Here is a 23,298-nt window from a genome sequence, read left to right on the forward strand (position 1 = left end):
TTTTTTGGTTCCTCTTTATTTGAAGCCTTTCAGAATAAAATAACCTTTGCTTTTCTTGAACCTCCTTGAGGCCAACCGAAAGTCCTTCTCCAAAGCCTCCCCGAACTCCTCTCACACCCGGGCTTTTGCTTCCGCAACCACTGAAGCCACAGCCCTCCGAGCCCTCCGAGCCACCCGATACCTGTCAGATGCTTCCAGAGACCCCTGTGCTAACCAAGCCCGAAAGGCCTCCTTCTTCAGGCTGACGGCTTCCTTCACCACTGGTGTCCACCAGCGGGTTCTGAGGTTGCCGCCACGACAGGCACCGACGGTCTTCCGGCCGCAACTCCTAGCCGCAGCTTCTACAATGGAGGCTCTTAGTCTGGCCCCTCCCCTGGGACTACTTTGCCTTGGGAGACCCTACCAGGGGCTAGTGCCCCCGACAACACAGCTCCCGGGTTCACCGGGACACGCAAACTCCTCCACCACGTTAAGGTGGCGATTCTTGGAGGAGTAAAAGCAAAATGTCTTCCTCAAAACAATGACTTCACATTAATCTCATACCAGTCTGCATCATGCTGAGTGAAGATTCTTTAAGTTCTCCTTTTTAAGAGAGACACTCTTAGTTTGAACTTGCTGATCTTACTATTTCTATTTTTGACACCAGTGGTGTTTTCTTCCTTGTTGTACTTGGAATCTCAACCCCATGACCGTCCTGTTTGCAGTACAAAAAAGAGGATGTGAAACAGAAAGGGGAGTGACACTGAACAGAAACAGTCCTTGTTGTCGTCATGTTGTCTGACACTTCAAGGCTCTTACATTGAAATCTGATTTCCTGTAAATCTGATTCGTTTCTCATTCAAATGACCTTCCATGTAAAACATTACTCATTTGAATCATCCATTATTCTGATTAAAGAGATGAGTATTTCTATTATCTCCTTCTCCGAACTCCTCTCTTGTTTCCTTTTTTTGCCAGAATAAATTTGCTGCAGCTGCATTTAAACTTCCAGCACAGCATGAGCCAATAAAACCTCCCAGCATCCAAACTCATAAAACACCTCAACGCCTCGTCACAGTGTTACGGAACGATAAATCCTCATATGTGACGCGACACTGGGGTGAAGATAAACGAGGATATTCCCTCTTTTCAGCCAAAGTCCCATAAGTATGATTTGTGACAGTGTTTAACTATGAAAACCTTCTGAAGTCCTGGCTTTGCAGACTTCACAGCACTCAAATGACCATCTTGAGGCTGCAGAAAGGAACAACACAGTCTGCTGGTGGAGGCTGTTTACTGAGCTCGTCTTCCTGCTCACACTAACAAGTTGTGAGCTTCCAAAAACTCTGCGCCGCAGGAGGCAAATGTATTTGGACACGGAGATGGCGAGCAGAGCAGATTGATCATCTTTGCCACTCGAATAATCAGCTTAGTGCGTGGTGAGAGTGCAGCCAGCGCACGGGGAGCACACTGTCACTGTCGTATTATAAGACGGAAAGGTCATCGCTCCAGCCGCTGAAGCTCCGGTTCATCTGATATTTTAGAACTTTGCTCAAGCAGCTGTCGTTAAAAGCAGCACTCTGACAGCTTTAGATACTTCTTTGGCTCCAAATGTCAACAACTGTTTGGATAATGTGGACTTCAATATCCAGAAATCCTCTTTGTTGATACATTCATGCTTCTTAAAAAAAAAAAAAAAAGATACCAAAGGAGTCCAGTTCTCAGCATACAGGACAGATAAATAACCAGATCTGGCAAATGGGCCAATGTGTGATCTGACAATTAGACAAATCTTTTCATTGTTTTTGTCTCTGTTTGGATTGATAATTATTGAGGAGAGGATGTGGGAAGATGTATACGCATGCAGCCAATAACGTTTTAATAGTTGTTGTGAAGCTGGAACTTCTCAGGAAGTTATTAATATTTTTTTAAGAACCAGACATGTTGTATAGCAAAACTGATAAGCAGCAGCTTCATCCCAGAGGAACATTTTTCTTGAGACTGTCCTGCTGCTGTAGCACAAATGGAATTACTTGGAAGAATATCTGAAGGATCCAGTTGATTAACTCCGTAATCCCCCGTCGGGATATTGATTTGCAGTGTTGGCTCAGTTTAAAAAGGCTACAGGCACTTCAGAGACTCGAGACAAAAAAAAAAAAAACCTGTGACGGTGAAATGTCACCAAAGTGGAGATGCACAGTGCAAAAGGACTTCAACACTCCAACGAGTTCAGCTGATCTCTCAACCTCATCAAATAAAATGGAAAGACATGCATCCATCAACTACCCTCTGGTAGTGAAGAGGTCCTGACAGTTAGTTAATCCAGCACCAGTTCCCTGATGACACAGCCCACTTTGATAATGTTTGGGGCTTTCTGGTGCAACAGAGCGCCGGTAATAGTGAATGGAAGCTGGATATACTAGTTTTGCAACCACTGTGACTTCAAAGTACTCCTGCACCCTGATCCCATGACCATTGACCATTATTGCATTTTCAAATTTGCGAGGCCATTTTTTTTCTTGTGTAGCAATACGTTTATTTTTGTGCACAACTGTTTTTTTTTCCACATTTTTCTCAATGCAAAGTCAGCATAACAAAGGTGAATGAGATGAACTTACACGCTTAAACAAGTTATAATGGGATACAGAATATCTGCAAATACATATTTCCCCACTTTTTTTTGTTTTGTTTTAATATTTATTTTTGGGCTTTTAGTGCCGGAAATCAGGGAGAGAGTGGAGAATGACATGCGGGAAGGAGCCACGGATCGGATTCGAACCCGGGCCGCCCACTTGGAGGACTATAGCCTGAGGCACGCACTAACCGCTCTAGGCTGATGCCGCCCCCCTTTTTCCAACAATTTTGACACAACTGAGACCGTCTCAATGTGTGTGTCATTGGAGATGAAGTAAACAGACTTTTTAACTCAGAGCGAAGTTTTAAAGGATTGTTCACTGAAGTATTTCAACATCTATGAGGACCTTATCTTGAAAACATTAATTCAAGAAGCACTTATTTCAATCCACATCTTCACTTTTAGACACTCATTGGTAATGAACTGTCATTTGGAGTCACTTCAGGTCACAAGTATCTCAAACAGACATCTGACAGCAACACTGCATTAAGCAACTGACATGTCTCATTTTCTGTGAAAGCAGGAGAGACGAGAGGAGAGGCTCCTGTTTAAGATGGCTCTGCTCAGCAGAGAGGGATTATTGGTGCAGATGGTGATGATGACATCTTTCAGTGTTTATATTAGAGGGAAAACTCCCAGAAACATTCATCCCACCAGATATGTATCATACATCGAGACAATACACATGTCTGACTCAGAAATATCTGCATCAAACCGAAAACTGATTTTGTCGTATGTGTCTAGGAAGAAAAGCACTAAAGGTAAAACAAAGATAATTAGTTAGGTTCATTTTTGTTTTCAGGGAAAATTAATTAATTTGAGGAAGACAAAATGGGCTTTAAAATCTTCTAAATGTATTTTCTTATAAAATAATCAGGTAAGAAGTTAATACATAGATTGAAAAGAATCACTAGTTGTGGCCTGGGGACACCATTGACCTCAAAATTATGTAGAATTGTACAAAGATCACTCCGAGGACATGTAACCACTTCAAAACAAAAGCTAGGAATGAGTCCGTTCATCTAAGTCTAAAAAGCAGAGACAGTTACACTTTAAAACACTGACTAGCTCCTTTGAGCAAAGCAGCTTCAGTAATAAACACTAGTGTCTTTCATGTGAGTCTCCGAGAATCAGGAATAAACTTCCGATGCAGCGGCAGAGACAGGTACACGAGCTTTAGAGATGAAATAAGGCAGGTGAACATCGAATAACATTCCACTGCTGTCAAGCCAAAGTTCCATTTACCACAACAACCGGATGACACCAATCGATCTCTTTGGAGAAAATGAGTGAGATTCACAGTTTAGCTGAGCACAGATTTATTAATTATCAAATGTTACCAGGAGACTGTCTAATATTATCATTGTGTCACTATCTCGTCCAGACCATGATTAATGAGACAATGAGAGTAATTTACATACACAAGGGAGTCTGTGACTGTATCAGGGTTCGATCTGAATAATGAATAAACTAAAAATTCAATAAAACTTTGAATTGAACAGCTGACAAACTCAAGCACTTAATGCTCCTAATGTGTTTCAGTAGGCTTTTCTCCTTGTACTCCCAAATGAGTACCGATTACCTCAAAGTTACATTGATCAATATTTTTGCTATTACATGCACTGAATCGTGTGTGTATGTAAAGGCTAGGCTATAGATGGTGGAATTAAAGCCTTACAATACTAGAAGCCCCCTCTGCGGCTTTTCTAGCTCTTCTAAGCTTTTTATTGTCTTATATCTGGTTGTTTGGTTTTTATGACTCATTCACTAAATTATATTTCATATTAGTAGTTGTAAGACGCTGCTTTTCAAATCCAATCCAATTTAAACTTTACGACAGAATCAAGGTCAAGTTAAACAACACAGCACATAAAAAGACAGAAGGAGAATTTTTCAAAGCTCAATACAAATTCAGTTTATATAAAATACATAATATACAGACACATATACAATCATACATACACACACATACATACGCACCTATACAAATAACTACAATCTTAAAAAGAGGCATCTGAACCACATAACTGGGACTGGTAATGAATAGTACTGTATCTAATGTTGGACATGACCAAGATGATTGAATTCTGAAAAGTGTCGAGTCAGCAAATACATTTACAGGAAACACAAGATTTCTTAATACAGCTTGGAGAGTATTCATTCGTGCAGTTACAAACATCTCACTTGCACTGCACCATCTAGGTCTCTTCACTAGTATTCTCAAAGCGTGATTATAAGCTAAATAAGTTTGTCCAGAAGTGTGCTGTACAGAGGTGTACAAATGCTTTAAACAAAACATCTTCACAGCATCTGAACACAGACTAAACCTGCGTGCAGGAGCGTTTGCTTGTGCATACAACTTGCAGCATTGCCTGTAGATATCATCATTGTCAGCACTAGTTGGACTAAAAACAACCAGATCATCAGCATAAGGTGGTTCACTCGACTGTTACCAATCATGCACCCAGTCTTATAGGCTTTCAGCTCCTCGGACAGATTACCAATATACAAATTAAGAAGACCTGGGGACAAAATCCCCCCTTGTCTCACACCATTACTTACATCAAACAGCGCCGACACACTTTGTTGCCCCACTTTACCTTCATAGTCTGGTTGGCGTACAAATAAACTAAGATTCTCACAATATCTTTGGCAGTCCTCTTTTGGTCATTTTATAATTCACTCGATAAAACGATTTGGATGCATCACTAAAACTCATAAGAACTGACATCTGTACCTGTTTACAATTCCCTTTAGTGCATATATACACAAGTCTGGGCCGCCCCCCTAATATAATGGTAAACACTGAACTCTTACTTCCTTCCAGAAACCAGAGACATTGCTATGTAACAGTTTCTTGGCCGAAGAATCCGCCCTCTTAACCTGCTTTTACAAATAAAGCGGGTGGCATACTTGCATTAGTAAGCTTCTTGGGCACTGGCCCTTGTCTGGGTCTACCTGCTTCTACCCATGATATAAATGCGAACCAGGCTTTAGTATGACACCCAGCTACTTACTCATTCCACCCAGGCCTTATGTTATGTGTCTTCAGTTTATGCTTGTAGCAGAGCTGACTTTCCACATAGAAAGAGCTTTCTATTACATTATACATATGCTCAACACTGCAACAATTAACATCACTACACATACTGTAACAGCATCTCTTGCTAGAAGAATTTTACTGAAGGGTTTGTCAGCGTGAACAAAGAAGTCCAGGATTTCCTCCTGTGTTAAGAGCAGGCCAGTCGAGTTTTTCTGCTTTGGCGTTATTTAGATTTCTGGTAAGTACAATTAGACATTCAACATTAATTGACATTGCAAATAGTAGTAATACTTTATGATCTTGAGGTATATGAGGTACAGTATATTACACTGTTGCAGCATAAAAAATGTTCATACAACTTGATGAGGCTCGTGCATCAGCCAATACAGTGGTCCAGTCATGATGCAGTGTGCCAGGCCTCACTTATATAAGTTAAACTGTCAGCAGGCAAAAGCATGTTGCTTGACAAGATTATGGATTATTCTGACAAAACTGACCCAGATGATTGGCAAATATTGATTTCCTGTCTGAGATATGTGCATTCATATCACCAATGACATAAACACTAGTAGTCGTATTATGTTGAATCAAAGAATCAATAAAGTCAAGCTTATTTAGATATTCATTCTCATTCTGGTAACACTCATAGGGTGTATCCACATTCACATTAAAGTTAGCAAGCCTTCGGTCTAAATGTAAGTTAGTTAAATGTCATCGTCTCTTCCCAAGGTTTAGTGTTCACTAACACTGGAAGAGATGGATGAGGTTTCCCGTTGCAAAAGTACAAAGCGAGATAGACCTTCTTAATGCTGTTCTTTAGCTTTGAAAACTTTTAATTTCTAATGTTAATTCTGAAGAGAATTTAAATGATTGTGACAAAGCTGTAGTAAATGTACACACAACCAGTCTTTGATACATCTGCTAAATGTGAACTATTTAGAGATTATCATAAATGGAAACATGGGGCCATGGACACATAGCTAGACTATCTAACCAGCCTGGATGACAAGAGGTTTACAAAGTTTGTAGAAAGGCAAATTTATCCCAATGACTTTTATCTAATAACTGTGTAGAGGTTGGCAGTGTGAGGACAGTTTGATTTGAGTCCATAGTGTGAAATTCAATCATATTCTATGATCACCATTGCTTATCGGGTCTATATTCACAGTTCATGAGTATATTTCAAGTATCTTTTACACATACACATATACCATACACACACACACGCACACAAATATATATCTCCTGCTGACCTTCATGATGTCACCAAATGTGGCTACTGGGAGATTTATGACACATCTATAAAGTCCCTGTAGTCTTTTTATATGAACTGTAAATAAATAAAAAGAGACATGTTGAATGACACGTGAAACGCTGCAGGGTGTCATATGTGAAGGACGGGATAGACTGGATGTGAACTCACAGGCAGCTGTCATACCTTTGAGATGAGCTCGTCGTGGTTGGCCAGATGTGCCCGGCAGTGGATGCAGCTGTAGGTGCGGTGGCAGGAGGGCAGGTAAGCCTGGAAAGTCTTCGACTTGGTCATCTTCACCATGTCAGTTGGGCAGGGCTCTTCGCAGGTGTCAGGGCTGGCACTGGAAGAGTTGCAGCTCTGCTGGACTTGCTGACAGAAGAAACACTGGAAGATGCAAGCAAAAGCCGTCGTTGTTGTGGAGTGGGTGTGTGGCACGCTCCACACAGACACCACAGGAGAAATTCAAACCTGGGGGAGGGGGGGGGGGCAGAAAGGGAAAGGGAAGAGGTGTGGTGAGAGACACATTCACGTTCTGAACTCATGATCTAGATTGCATCTCCAATATAAACACATTGTCGTTAGCAATCATTTGATTACAGTGATCTATTATGTGATAACAATGGCATGTTGTTGACCATACCAACATGGCAGAGTGCTGATGTAACTTATAATTATGACATGCCAAACAAAACATTGCTTATGTTAAACCACATAACTTATCTCATTGCTTTAAAAACAGAAACAAGCGTTTGTTTGTTTTGTTCCACTGAACTGATGGATGCAGGTGGAGAATATTGAAATTGAATCTTCTTTTTTCTGTCCAGGAAATCCTGAAATGTTTCAGGAAACCCTAAACCACTGAAGAACAGTTGTTGTATTATAAAGTTTGAGTTTTACTTGGAATTACTGGACAATTATTTCTGTGTTAAATATTTTTTAATTAATATTTTGCTATTGAGTTTATTTACCATGAATAAATATAGCTTTAAACCATTGATAAATATGAGTACTTAAACCCTTAACATTTGTCAGTCAATATAATGAGGAAACATCATCATCAGTAGTTACATATGTGTTGATAATTTTTGTGAGAGTAGAACAAAAATATGCATATACTAGCATTTTTTGCAACTTGGATACATTTGATCGATTAGGATGAAAAGACATCGTGAATATGGTTGCACTGCAAAGACAAAGTCATAGTCAAATAATAAAACCTTCATTGTTTGACTGTGAAACAGTGAGAGCACCTGATATGTTGACAAACCTGTCATTTCATTGCAGGAAAACTGTTATCAACCAAAAAGTACCGTAGGTGTAAGTGAAAGCAGCAGACTGTGTGAGAATTTCTCTTTTTTTGCTAACCTCAGGGTTTGTTTACAATCTTTGCTGATCATCTGACTGCTCATGCTTCTAGCTGCTTTGAAGTATAAACAATGAAAAAGAAAACTTCAAAATATCCCCCCCCCCCCCCCCCCCCGAAAAAAAAAAAATTCTAGTTCTTAATAATCGGTTTAATCCAAAGTGAAAATCTAACTAAAAGCTATTTAGAGATGATTATCACATGAAGAGACACAAATATCTCTAAACAGGCTGGGATAAATGTATCAGGTCTGCTGGAGATTCAACTGCACAGCAGCAAATGCATACCAGCTCAGTTCATATACAGGCCAGACTAGAATAGACGATGAGACAATGCAGCCAAGACAATATGAGGGTGCAACCTTTTTTTTTTTTTTAAAAAAGGGGTTCTGATTGACAAAAACAGGAGCAGGTGAAACACAAGCGCAGAAATTCAGCTGAACCTTTTGTGCAACTTTCTGTTTTTCCAGTTAACAAAGTATAACGTTAAGGCATACAAAAAAAAAAGAAATTATATCTATTAAAAAAATAAATAAATCACACCTGGAGACAACATCATCAATCAGACTATTTTTATTTATGATACCGTATTTCTATATTTAAAAAATCCACCACTCTCTGCTTCATTTTAAATTGATGCTGTCTCCATGCCACCCAAGGCCCTGTACCTATATGCACGTCATCCACTGATTTAAGATCATTAATCATTTTGTTTGTGTTCGTGGTTTACAGCGAGGGGGAACTAAAAGGCTCAGCTGTCAAAGGAAATATTTCACACTGCTGCTGTTCCTGTTGCTCTCTGGGTTCAGAGACAATGGCTGTTTGGTTGCTTTAAGTGGACTCTGGGGTTTGAGGTTTCAGAGGTTTGTTGTCCTTTTACTAGTTTACTTGTCCGTGGTTTGTTTCCGTTATATTGTGTTAGATCGTGTTAATTGATCTTCACTGTACTGATGTGTTAAGCACTTAGCTTATATTTTGTTTTATTTAGTTTAATCAGGTGGGATTTAAACACAATAGGCTCAAGTTACAGTTGACCTGTTTTACAGTCATGTGAAGTAACTAAGTGCATTACTTTTAACACATTTTACTTTAGATCATTGCGTGATTTTACATATTTAACTGTCTTTTTGTATAGCCTTGTTTTGTCTATCTTTAAAATAAAATAATTTTTCAAATTTGCCTTTTTCTGTTCATTTCATCTTTCACTTCTAGATTCATAGTTATCTGCATGGCCTGTTGATTTTCTGTAGATATAAATGTTTTTACAGCAATGTTGCTGCTGTTGCTGTACGAATAAAGTTTGATATATTGACGGAAGAAGTTGCAGTAAGTGATTGTTCTGTTTACTTTGGGGCAGACGTACAAGCTACAAATACAAAACCTGACATATCATGGTCCTATAAAGCTGGAACAGTGTAGCGTATCATTAAGTTAAGTCACTGTAACATTAGCATAGTTTTTAAACACATTTCAAAATGATGCCATTTTTCGTCCTGTTTTAACACTTCCTGTCATCTCTGTTTTGGTCTCAACCAACGCCTGAAAGATAGAATCTCTCTGTTTAGCTAAATGCTACACCTTTTCCAGCAGCTAGCAGCCCCCTCTGTCTGACTTTGTCTTTAGCTAAGTAAACTTAAGCTCTGTATTGATATGTCACGTGAAACAGAGCAGGGGCCATTCCAGCCTACGTTTGATTCATAAAGTACATTAGCCTATTACCGATTATATTTTGGGCTTTTACCTTAATTGGCTTTTGCGAGCAGGATTGCGTCGCACCAGTCGTCCACAAAGTCAGCGAGTTTGAATTCACAGTCCATTCACAACTTCAAGCTAGTTTCAAACAAGTCAATTTAAGGACAAAACAATTCAAAACGTTGATAAGCTAATGCTTACACTGGTTGCTAGGAAACAAGTGCAGAACTGCCCAGTCAAGATCAATACTCAAAGTAAACAGGAAATCACTAGAGCATAACAATCTAGCATAGCATAAATTAGTTTTTTAGACTTAATAATGTTCATAAAGTTAAGAATGAGGCAGGAACATCTAATGAAACTTAAACTACCTGTAGCCTCTCATTTAGTCAAATATAATGAACAAAATGTTTGTAATTGTAGGCAAGTTGTTTTATTTTTGTGAAATTGAATTACAATACAGCTAAAATTTAGGTATTACAAACTTCCAAGTCAGTTATAGCAACATAATTCAATTTTTTTCATTTTACTTTAAAGAGGAATTAGCATATTAACAAGCTAATGCTACCTCTTTAAGTTGGATCTGTAGCCTCACACACCAGTTACAACTGATGTAAAGATTCAAGTAGACCTCATCATTTGTTTGTTTGAATTAGTTTATTACGATACCTTCACTACATTCAAAGAAATGATGACTCGTGCTGTGCAGTTGCTATGGATCTGTCACTCAAGCAGTGTATGTGGGACTATGACGTCTTGTGTCTTTTGTTGTTGAGAAAAATCAAACAGCCTATAGGTGGTGCAATTTATCCTATGCACCACAGTTGTCTTGACTTTTTTTTAATTAACTGAACACATTGCCATCTCCCCCCCCAAGTAAAGACCAATCAGAAACTTACAATAGTAATCAAGAGATAAAAAAGAAAAGCAGTTATTCTTTAGAGCTCCACTTCGGCTTGGTCTATAATGTATTCATATGTCAACAAATGATACTTTCTGAAATCCATATTTTGCACTATTTTAAATTAGTTTTAATCTCTTCAAACAAATGATAGACACTTTAAAAGGCAGTCTTTATTTACATCTTTTGGCTGACAATCTGGGTGCTGAAATGAGAAAAAAAAAAAAACAACAACTACCTGTTGTGTGAAACAAAGTCTTTGTCTTAATAATACATTGTATAGAACAGCCCAGCGGCTCAACAGCCACCGTTACCAACAACAAACCTTCACAACAGATCGCACCTTGTCACAAAATGACAACAATAGGCAATGCTGCATCCCTGAGTGTGAAAACACAAAGAGACTGAGCTTCAGCAGCTCCAGAAGTTTCCAGTCGTGCTCAATGTGCTGCAACAGGAAGAGCAGCGCCGAGACAGCAGCCAGCAGCCAGACGAGAAAACAAAGGAGCTTCCGCGACTCAACAGGAAGCAGCCGTGACGTTCAGCATGACTGCTCTGCAAACACACACACACACACACACACACAATAGGTATAAACACACACACACACACACACACACACACACACACACACACACACACACACACACTCTTACACAGCTTGGAAGGTGCAGAGGTGACAACAGGCAGCTCGACCCAGTGGCCCCAGACAAGCCATATTTACATACATACTGTATAATCTGCACAGGTGCCCGAGGCTTAATCCCTCTATGAAAAGGAGAAAATCCCCTCTCTGAATTAGCCAAGTTTAACCTCCGCTACACGTGCACAGGGGAAAGGTAAACACACACACACACACACACACACAGAGCTTTCTAAAGTGTCACACTTCAGCATCATCATCAACATTGGTGATGATATCAGCTTTGAGTAGTGCGTCCATTTATGTCATTCACGCACAGACAATGCATGCTGTTATTTGCCCCCCCCCCCCCAACAAACACACGCATTGAGGGAGTGATATGACGCAGAAACCTTGCTTTTGTCTTTATAAAAGTCTAATAAGACAAGTTACCACATTTCTGGAGCGCTTGTATTGACTCCCCTTTGAAGACAAGTTATTGACTCGAGGCATGTGACAGCACATGGTTTTATTTTGGGTCAGTTTTGTTAGATTTTTTTAGCACTTTTGGTACATTTTTTTTTGCCAACTATTACACTTTTAAAAAAAAAAGTAAGACAGATGTCCATAATGTTCAAAAGTAAATATCTGGCTCTGAAGTTCATGCCTCCTTTGTTTCAGTCTTCTTCCGCACCTGGCAACAGTTTCAATTTCGCTTAACAATATGACATGTCGACGATAAACAAAGCAAACACTCACTATAAAAGGCGACATGAGTTTAGTGGACAGGTAACACAAACAGGAACAGCTGATGTTCAAACTGAGCAAAACAAAGAGGCAGCACACTGTGCGTCTCCACTAACAGGAAGAAGTGTCCAGACAAAGGACTCCACCGAATCTAGCCAAAAAAAAGCAACACTTTTACAACACAACATGCGTTTTCATGCTATTTTTCTTACTCTAAATAACTTCATCTTCACATGACAAGCATTTGCAAACTCAGTAATTCCTGTTTTTCTTCATCCATCCTCTCTGCCAAATGTGTATACCTCCAACAAAGAGCACGACGCCAGCTCAAGAGCAACAGTGTCGCTGTTCTTTAAACTGTTTGTTTTTATCTCCGAGCCTGATGCAGCCTGTGAATCCAGCACGACACCAGAAACACGTTTACTGCTTTTCTAGGTTTTTTTTTTTTTTTGCCTTTAATTTTGATGTAAACATTGCCCTGCTGCTGTACTCACCACCTGGATCAGATCTGAGCAAAAGGCAGCCTGGTTGAAAACTGCTTTCTGAAGATGTTTTTTTTTTCTGGAGTTAAGTAAATGATTGTCGTCGTCCCAGGCTCTGGTCCATGGGTGATGCTGCCAGATGGGAACTTATTGTTGTATCTTTTGGGTGCTGACGAATCTCATTTTTCCCAACACGGGCTTTTGTTGTGTCTTTTGTTTGCATAATGGACTGGCTTCGTTACTTTGGTACGGAAACGTCACCACGTGGGAGGGAGATGGACCTGAGATTGACAGGCGGGCTGGCCAACGGGTGACAGCGCTGCCTTCAGGCTCCCGTGGGAAAGATGGAAACCAGGTTAAGAGTAGTATTCAGGTGGAAATAAAATATACGTTTTTCTATATTTCTTTTTAATGTATCTATTTTTTGATTAACTAGTTATATTCCATTAACTGAAGTTATTGTATCTGATTATTTTTGGAATAAATGCTTTTTTTTTTTTTATTTAGCCTACTCATGATAAATTTGTATAGCGTATATAAGATGAGGCAAATGTATCAGGTTTTTTTTAAGGATACTTCTCTGTACAATACATATGTTCCTCTATTTCGGTTTCCCTACCTTAATGTCAACTATATTCCCAAACTAAAGTAGGTTCTGTGAATGTCTCCTTTAACTCCAACTTCAGGATTCAGTTGTTATTATAGGCCTATTGTTGTGCATTATACAGTTGTTGTTGTTGTTGTTGTTGTTGTTGTTGTTGTTGTTGTTGTTGTTGTTCAAAAGTGCTTCTTTTGTGACCTTTAAATGAATAAAAGATCAGTTGCGTGTATTCCTTACATGATTTGACCCAGGCTGCAGGTTGTTGACTTTGGAAAGTAAAACATAACACTTGAAGAAATTTGAGGTAAAAGTCAAAAAAATGTTTTATTTCTGACATAAGTAGGCTCAGGCAATTTCTTTCCCTTTATGTTTAGTCTGCATTAAACCTTGAAGTGGTGCATCACATTTAAAGTATTTGCACGCCAGAAAGACCAAGTCAAGAATCATTTATTAAAAGTAAAAAAAGAAAATAATTTGGTTTCTCAACAATAGGCCTACATGTCTGACAGTTATTGTTTAGTTATTGCGGGAGAGATTATTTCCCATGCGGCGTGAACGCGCCTGAAGAGGAAAGAGGGAACGCGCAGACACCCGGATGTGTAAATAAATACAAGCTGAGAATATGAATCTGACTCCTTTTCTTTCTCTTGTGAAAAATAATAGTTTATGTTTGTCATGCTTGAGTTCGACCCCTGGATTCTTGATCGTAAATAAAGACAATTTCAAGTTTGATACCCGCTCCTTTTCTTCACATTTATCACACAATCCAATTCAGTGTAATGATTCTATAGACCCATTTGAAGATGATCAGTCTTTGAACTGCATGTTTGAGATATTCATTAAATCAGTTTATGCACAGGATCCCGACATGTTTATAAAGGTTATTAAACACTAAAGATATACAATCTGCAGTAGGAATACAGTAGGCCTAATAGGCTGGGTTGAGAAATTGAGAAAAGCAAGAAGATGTCAATATAAGAAACCACAAAAGATTTGTTTCCCTGAAAACCTGCAGCCACACAGCTCTCCGAGGTTCTTAGCCTAAACAAGCCTGGCCCTATTAGGTAATTTTAGAAACAGATCAATAGAGCTCTCTTCGAGTAAGCTGTTTTTTTTTTTTTTAGCTTTGGTGTGTCAGACATTCTTCTATTTAAAAAAAATAAAGAATTTAATAGAATAAAAAACAAAACAAAAAAGCAGTATGCCCACCCCACCTCCACCTCCTCCTCCTGCTGCACTGTTTATGTGTCAGTCTTTCATCATGTTGACATTGAACACATCCATGTCTGATATGTAATAATGAATTATGGCATTATGTAGGCTATTATAAAAACCTTAAAAAATAAAATGGATGTAAGCGAGTAGACCTATAGCTTCCACCCAGCTTACAGACTACAACAAAAACAATGTTTGGACCCTTTCTTTTTCTTATTTCCTCTCATTGACATACTCGTTTTTGAAAGCGCGGCACGAAACATATTGCATTACATTGAAACCGTGAAAAGAGACACTTCACTGTAGGACGAGTGTAAACACAACATTGCACACTGCAGCTTCCCTCAGTGCAGGTTATGAAATCCATCTTCTCGCTGTGTTTTTGTCGCTTGTTCACGTGGCATCATGAGCCCTCCCTCTTCAAAACACTGACCCGAGATCTGCAGCCGTGCACTTGATGACGCTGATCATAACAGTGATAGCGCAAGCGATCGGATGAATGGGGCTGCACGTAAGAGTGCATCTTGAACACGGAGATCAAATGGCAAAAAAAGGTGTCTGATCAAAGAAAGGAGACGCCTAAAATCTAACAATTAATTCAAGAGTGGTATCGTAGATCTACATACACCCGCCAACACACGGAGGCACAGGAAACTTCCAAATGATCTCACAAATATCACGATTCCTTACTATGTTAAACTGTTTTCATGCATGTTACAGTCCACAGGCTTTGCGTGCACCCAGAACACAAGTCGCCTAATCCTTTGATGAATTTATAAATATAGGCTAGAGAAACTACAAATCCCTTGGTGCATCACAAAACAGCACAATACAATATCTGAAACAAGCAGCACAAACGCACGCACGTCTTTCAGGTGTTAATAAAGCAGTCACAGATGCTCTGTGGTTTAACTAAAATAAACATGCGTGTCCTCCAGCAGGTCACCGGTTTTGCACTTACCCCAGAAACCCTTCGCAGTCCCTCCATCGGAAACCAAAACAACCCGGAGAGGAGCCCGCTGGAGTTGCTGGAGTCTGGATGTCAGCTCAAACTCTATAAATCAAAGACACCTTCGCCGTCCCATAAAGGTAGCAGCACTCTGTCTAGCTGGGGCCGAGTGCCATTAAAAAGTGTCCTAAAACATCAAATCTTCTCGCTGTATCTTCATTGGCGAAAGACTGCGTACAGCTTGAAATCTGCGGGATTTCTCCGTAGGTCTGGTTTGAAAAGGGTCCCATCCGTGAGGTGGGTCAGAGTGTTTGCATGATGATGCAGCTTGGAGATTTTGAAGCGTTTTAACCTCTAACTATACCTTCAGCTCTCCGACATCAGCGGCAGGACAGGCCGAGCTGTCCCGTCTGCGGCCTTATTTATACTGAAATCCTAATTAGGTCTGTGATGCGCAGCGCGCTTTGAATAATGCACAAACACACCCGACAAGCATTATCTGTCACAGAAAACTCTCTGATCTGGAACAGAGGGTGTGCACTTTCACCAGGACTCAATGTGTGTGCTGGTTTTAGGATGAAAGTCAAACTTTAAGTGCAGAAAAAAAAACCCAATGTTTTATCTCATACTGCTGCTGCATTTACGCGCTGCTGGAAATGAAAGGTTTCTGAATTTAACGCACAAGAAAACAACTTGACACATGTGAACTGTTCTCATATCACATGGAAACATCGTTTGGCTACCAACTAAAACACGAATCTCAAGAAGCATGGATGCCAATAATCAGAAACAATCTAGCCTACAGGAAAAAACAATGAACAAATAGGCCTAGGCTGAAGGTCTGTGTAGCCTAAACCACAAACATTAGAACTCTAAGAAGCCTTACAGAAATTGTAAAGTAAAACAGAGGTGGAACCATAGACTAGTAAAAACCAGTCTACTTGTTTATGAAGCTTGTGACAATAGGTCTAGCCTATAACTCTCGACACCAACAGCAGCTGCTAGGACTTGTTACAATTATGTTAAATACCACTTTTAGCCTTTTATTTTATTATAAGTCTTTACTAATCGCTTAGCTCTTAAAACCACGTATAGGATAAATACAGAGTCTGCATGAAGACGTCCAGCTGCTTTTTTTCTGACCATAACAACTTGATTTCGCCAGGTGTACTTGAAGGCAACAGTAGCCTAGCTACACAGCCAGTTCTACAAATAGCGTCCAATAAGTGGGCAGAAGAATCCCCGTCTGGCCAATCCGCTGCAACGAAGGGCGGGGCCAAGTTTCACACCCAATCAACGAAAGGCTGTAGACTTCGCAGCGCGCTCTTGAGGCTGGAGCTTGTTTTTAGCTGTGCGCGCCACCGACACAGACGCGTGCCAAAAGTCAATCCGCCGTTGAGCGCATGCGTGGCCGCATTGCAAGCACGTGGTCAAGACTAGCAGGTAAACAAACAACCTCCGAAATCTATGTAGTTGATTGGTGTCGTGTATGGTTGTTTTTAATGTAGTTTAGTCACTTATATTGAACTAATAGCAAAAATGATGCATTTCATCCACTAGTAGGTTGGAAACAATTTCATAAAAAGGTATTACTTTTTTTATTTTTTTAAATCAACTTATACTACTATCATTCTTTTTTAAATTTTACTTGGCTATACATTTGTATTTCGCCTGTTTGTCTTTATAGCAGAGCAATACAAAATAAAATAATAAACTAAACATTCAGCTGTGACCTTGTTAAAAGCTTGTCAGCTAAACGTGAATGGCACTAATTTATGAATCAGGCTGCTGAGCGGATCAAGGACACACTGCAGTACATTTTATTAGCAAGGACGACAGCGCCCCCAAAAGGACACAGTGGCACTGCGCCCCTACGACACAGTATGAGTGGGATTGCTCCTTCAATAGACTGTAAATATCCATCTGAGGAAAATCAGGACTTGTAGTTTTTTGTTGTTGTTGGTGTGACGTCATCTGTAAAAATTGAGACTTCAGCATTTAATGTTCAACTCCTTACAGACACATTCATCACTTTCACAGCTTGATTTAAAAAAAGTAATTGTTATACCGTTACACAGCATTGCCTTGTCCTTGGATTTCAGTACCTTTAAAAGGAAGCGGAATAATTGGAATTTACGTCATGTGATGACAGTGAGAACTTATCTCAGAAGGAAGCATTACAAACTTTGTTAGTACACAGTATTAAGCTCATTTACTGAAGTGCTGTAATCAAACAATATTACATTTACAAAACTACTTATTTTATAATTTAATTGCTTTCATACTCAAATGACCAACAATTTTGAACATGCCAATGATGTAATATTATGAACATAAAAATATAGTTCTTCCCCTTTGGGTAGTTCATGTGAACCAGCAGTGAAATCAGCCTATCGTTGAACAGCTACAACTTTTAAGTGTGGTACACAAGTGCATCAATTATTATTTTCCAATGTTTTATTTTCTTCTGAGATCGCTCATTAAGTATTAGTACTTTTACTTTGGCAATTTGAGTGTACGTTGATGGAAAACAATTGTACCATTAGTGGAAAAAAATGGTTTTGGATTAGTAATATGGTATCAGTAATAAACGTTAAGTTTGTTGTGCAAAAACTTTTCTAACACAGACACGTTTCAGAACTATTGCAACAGAGCTCCTGACCTAGAAGTAGTCCAGCACGTGTCCACATACTAAGATTAAGCAATGTTGTTTTAGCCAAACCCAAGATGTTGTTAAATGAGCTGAAGCAATAAGATTCAGAATGTTTTCTCTTTTGGACATGACATGCTAAGATGCTAAAATAAGATAATCTAGAGGCTGCTTTCTCTAGATTCATATCTAGAATGCACTTTGTAATTCCTCACAATGAAGCCAATAAGTCCCTTTCCCAAAGTGTCAGACCATTCCCTTAAATGCTGAGAATGAAAACGAAGTGATAGACAAAAAAGGGCACACGTCAGGTTTTTTGGAGTAATACAGCATTTTTATTAAGAATTTTCACTCATTTCATTAAACACATTTATTTGTATACTGTGTCGCTCCTTGAAACTTTTATTTTGCACTCTTGTATGTACTGTAAGGATAGATGCAGACAGCAGGTATAGAAGTCGTCTCTAATGCTTACTGTTGTGAACATGCCAGTTGAAATGCGTCTCCAACAAAGAGACCTCAGAGATGTTAATGAAGGTACGATGTCTTTAATGAACGTCTATTTAAATGACATGACAGAGTTGCAAAACAGAAAAAAGATAAGCATAAAAAAAAAAAAAAAAAAGATTTCTCTAGTGGCAGTCAGTCTTTGATAATAGCAAAGAAATGCCTCGTTCAGGTCAAATCCTTCAAACGACAGCAAAAAATAAACTGACCGATCATTTCAAACAGTTTCTATGGCAGGTCAAACAGGAACCTTTCAAATACAACCAAGGATCTTATTTATTTATTTTTTTATCTCTTTCAGAAATGTTTAACTACACAATTAAAGGTTTATACTGATCAAAACATACAGAGTGAAGGAGTTCCACTGGAGACAACTCAAACAAGATTAGTGTCTGATAGAAACATAACATTCATTTTACAATAAAAATATCTGCACAAAAACATCCAAAAAAGAAAAAAAAAAAAAGGGTCAAGGAAAAAAGGGTAACGCAAAAAATATAAATGTTTGCTTTTCATCTTTTCAATACAGTCACAAATCACACAGCTGTGGCAACAAATCTCTTTAAAATTTACAATAACTGAAAGATAAGGATATACCCGGCCACGATCCCGCCCAAACCCACAGACTTGATTGTGTTCATTTTCAAAGAGCGTATACTGCAATTACAACGGATTCCCGACTAAACAAAAGCTGCACATCAAAATCTTGGATATCAAGACTATCAAAAAAGGCACAAACAGACAGGTTGCACAAAGAACTCAGCAGAAGCTTTTTTTTTTATACAACTAATCCCAGTAAGGTTTTTAGTGCCCTAAATGTTCAAACTAACCCCCCCCCCCCCCACCCCACAAAAAAAAGTCTATCTACAGGTAAGTCAAGTCCCGGCAGGCACCTCGGATTACAACGCCCATCCCAACTACTGTAGAAGCAAGTGCATTTAATCATCGTGTATGTGTGTGACAGACGGGAGGATACAGAGACGAGGAGGAGATCTACGAGTGTAAAAAAGGTTATTTCTTCTATGGAGGTTTGGTCTGTTTTCAAACGTCATCATCATCATCATCATCATCATCATCATGTGAGTTTAACGTAACTGACTGAAACAGGTCGATTTGATCCAAATATTTCATTTCATTGAAAAAGGTTTAATTAAAAACAGTGTTTCATTTCTCACTAATCAAACAGAAAGTGAAGATTTAGACAGTTTTTAAAAAACGTTATCTACTGTGTAAAGTGAGTTGATTTTTAGTGATTTTTCTTAATTTAATTTATACTGAAATGTATGATCTTAAACTTGAATTTTCTTCTTCTATGCTGACAGATTCTGGGTTCTTGAATGTTCATGTTCATATTGCCAACTGTGATTTGTTCTGTAGAATGCTGTCACAACTATTATTTAGAATGACTTAATTGAAGTGGATCAATAAAACAAAAGGAGAAAAAATTAGTTCATAAATTGATTAGATGATCGACAATAAATGAACCGTTATAGATTCTGTCTTTTATGTGGGGAAAAATACTAAACATTTGCTGGTTACAGCTTGTCGTACGAGGAGTTCCTGTGTTTGAAATCACAGATAACTCTGGTTTTAAACTGGGGATGGGATTAAAAAAAAAGGGGTCTTGTGAGCGATCTGGACATTTGTAATGAACATTTCAGATCATTCTGACATTTCAATTTAAGAGTAATCTTCACATTGACACAAGAAAGACAGAAATTATTATTTGTTGTAGCCCTGTTAAACATAGACTCTGAATTACTTACAATTAGTACCAAATTACATGTCTCTCACGAGGAAACCAGCTGGGAATGATAAGGATTTACAGAAAAATGATTCTTTTTTGTCATCAGGTTAGCTGGCTTTTCTGAAGTTAGGTACATGTAACGTCCTTAAATCCAGACTTGCTAACTTTCAGTGGTTTAAAGTCTCACTTGGCTGCAGTGATGTAGATGTGTAACTCATGGGTGTGTCAGTACATGGTGACGTCACTGGGTGGGCGTGGTCAGAGGTGCAGCAGACTTACAGACTGACCCATTATGGCTTGAGAGTGTAACAGCAGAGCTTTAGTGCGCTCTGTTAGCCCCTACTCGGTCTGAGTCGACATTAATCAGAAGTAAAAAACAACAACATGACGTTTAACTGGTTCTTTGGCTCTGTCCACTGTGATTGAATCTGACAGAGCATCTTGGCCCTCAGAGAAACACATGTTTCAAGGAGTACAAAAAGTTGAATTTAAGGTAAATAACATCTGACAGAAACATAAAGATCTTGAGCTTACAGCTTGGGCATTTTCTATCCCACAAAACAACTGTTGAGGTTTTTTTGTAAATCAACCTAAGCAGTCGATAGTTGTTCCAATTTGTCATTAAAATCTTAATTTGAAGTGCCAGCAGACAGATTCTAAAAAACAATTGATTTAAATAGATGTTGACAGTATTGTACTTAAAAATGCTTTAATGTCTTAATAATACTGTTTTTTGTTCCATAATTCTATCAGCCACGCATTAGTCAATGACGATGCTAGCCTAGGTGAACGATGTCTATTTGAGGCCCTGTTGTGTTCAACATGAAAAGACAGCTGTTGGATGCTGCAGTGATACTAAGATCAAGTTGTTTGATGAAGCTCAGTGCTTCTGGCTTGTCTGTTACAACATATAGAATCTTGAAAGTCATAAATCCTCCTCTTTAAAAAGAAAATGTGTAAATTCAACAGTCTTCATTTCGTAGTTACTGAAAAGGATTCAAAATAGGTTTTAACTTAAGCTCTGCTTTACATAAACTCTACTGCAGCTGTCTGGCTCACCCAATGATATGGCCTATGGATTAAACAGAAAACATGATGTGATACCGTTTGAGTATTATTTTTTACTCTCTCAGGTTGGGAAAAAACACATTTGTATGTTTTGCAATTGTAATAAATACAAGCAGTTTATAGTTATTCTCCTATTTGCAACCACATGATGACGTCAGCATGCAGATGGAGCTTGGATGGAAACGGAAGAATGAGTGCTGAAGCTAAAGAAAGACAACAAAAAGCACCATGTGATTAGTTAACGTGTGATATACCACAAAAGGTGGAACACAAAGAGCCTGGGCGGCCTGGCGCGTGTGGCACTTTAACATGGTCGTCTTTGTATACCGAGCTTTTAACAGTCATGCAAAGGGCACAGTTTTTTTTGTTTTTTTTTAACAAGGCGAGAGATTAACAGAGACAGAAGAAAGAGAAACCATGAAACAGGACAAAGAAGGAGGCCTGGCGACATTTTTCTCCGGACACACAGGATCCAATCTGATCACTGAGTTCTTGTCCTGACACAGTTAATTGAACCTTTAAAGAACATATTTGACTGTACATACAGACTTGTATGAGATAAACAGACTTTTCCTTTTAGTTTCTTATGGCTAAGGCAGACACTGATAGGGAAACCTTTCAATTATACGCATTTATACACAAACTGACATCTTACTGAAGCCGGCAAGAAATGAAAATGGGCGTTTTTTACGTTTAGAATACAGAGAAAAGAAAGGTTATAAACTTATTTGTCTCACCTTCTATCTTCACTCCTGCCTTCATTATATGTTAAGACTCTTTGGGCTGTGTATATATATATTTATAATGATTTTTTTTATATTCATATGTATATATTTGCATTTGGGCTTTTGTATGTGTGTCAAGAATTAAAGTACAAGGTCTTGGTTAAACTATAGATCCTCATCCACACCAAGTGACAGCTTGTGGCCTCGAAAGTATCTGGCTGATAATGTGATTTCATTGCATAAATCAATATGGGATTTTTTTTCTAAAGAGAGAATAAAGATCGAGACCAAGGTATCCCTTGTAACAGTGCGACAGAGGTTAGAAAATCTGAAAGACCTTTTAATTTAATGATGATTCTCATAAGTAATCTTCTGTTGTTTGTGCAATGTAGGCAGAGTTATAACAACAACAGCGGCACTGAAAACACAACAGCTAATCTATCACTGCCATTCAACCAGACAGAGAAGGTCTAGAATAGGAATAGCCAGAGCCAAACGCCTTTGAGACACACGCACACACACACACACACACACACACACACACAAATTGTTTATCTTGGCTTAAAACACAAAATCACCCCACCCCCAAACTTTAAGCTGTGATGTGAATACCCCCTTCCTTCCTCTCCCCTACCCCTTCACCTCAGAGAGAGAGAGAGAGAGAGAAAGAAAGAGATACAGAGGATGATCGATTGATTGATTCCTGATGCCATTCCTGAGCAAAGTGGACTTGACGAGTGAGACCCAAGGAATCCAGGTGATGTGGACAACAGGAGGGGGGGGGGGGGGGGGGGGGGGGGGAGGGGGGGGGGGGGGGAGAAAAAGAAGAAGAAAAAACCCATCACAGCAACAGTGTGGAGGCAGGGAGGAGCAGTGGCAACGCAGAAGCCAGTCACAGAATCATCTGAAAAGGAGAAGCAGTGACCAGGTGATGAGCTGTCACAGATGTATTTTGGTTTTTAGTCATTTATTGAATTGACATATTAAGTACTTATTTTGTTGAATGTTAAGGGGCCTTCAGAGCTTAATGCACTGCAACTTCAGAAAACACTCGCAGATCCAATTTCTTCACCACTAGCACATGGATTTCATTGGCTACAACCTTATTGAGCTGCAAA

At 39.0% G+C, this 23,298-nt stretch overlaps 2 protein-coding genes across 3 annotated transcripts in view; both read right to left on the reverse strand.

Annotated features, from left to right (window-relative positions):
- The window catches only part of ypel1 (yippee-like 1), a 35,248-nt gene extending 19,192 nt beyond the window's left edge, over positions 1–16,056 (reverse strand). The window contains exons 1-2 of one of the 2 annotated variants that reach the window (XM_061038257.1): positions 15,496–16,056; positions 7,096–7,380 (exon numbers count right to left, since the gene is read on the reverse strand). In XM_061038257.1, the coding sequence (XP_060894240.1) occupies positions 7,096–7,212 (117 nt within the window). In that variant the 5' untranslated portion in view covers positions 7,213–7,380; positions 15,496–16,056. Of the gene's footprint in view, positions 1–7,095; positions 7,381–12,730; positions 12,969–15,495 lie in introns of those variants that run through there. The other variant, XM_061038256.1, reaches the window with a different exon arrangement.
- A 4,455-nt stretch (positions 16,057–20,511) lies between these two features.
- mapk1 (mitogen-activated protein kinase 1) overlaps positions 20,512–23,298 on the reverse strand; it is a 29,467-nt gene continuing 26,680 nt past the window's right edge. The window contains exon 9 of the mRNA XM_061038265.1: positions 20,512–23,084. The gene's annotated coding sequence lies outside the window, so the exon portion shown is untranslated. The remainder of the gene's footprint in view (positions 23,085–23,298) is intronic.

Source organism: Labrus mixtus, chromosome 5, assembly GCF_963584025.1.
Source record: "Labrus mixtus chromosome 5, fLabMix1.1, whole genome shotgun sequence".
In the NCBI taxonomy this organism is placed as follows: domain Eukaryota; kingdom Metazoa; phylum Chordata; class Actinopteri; order Labriformes; family Labridae; genus Labrus; species Labrus mixtus.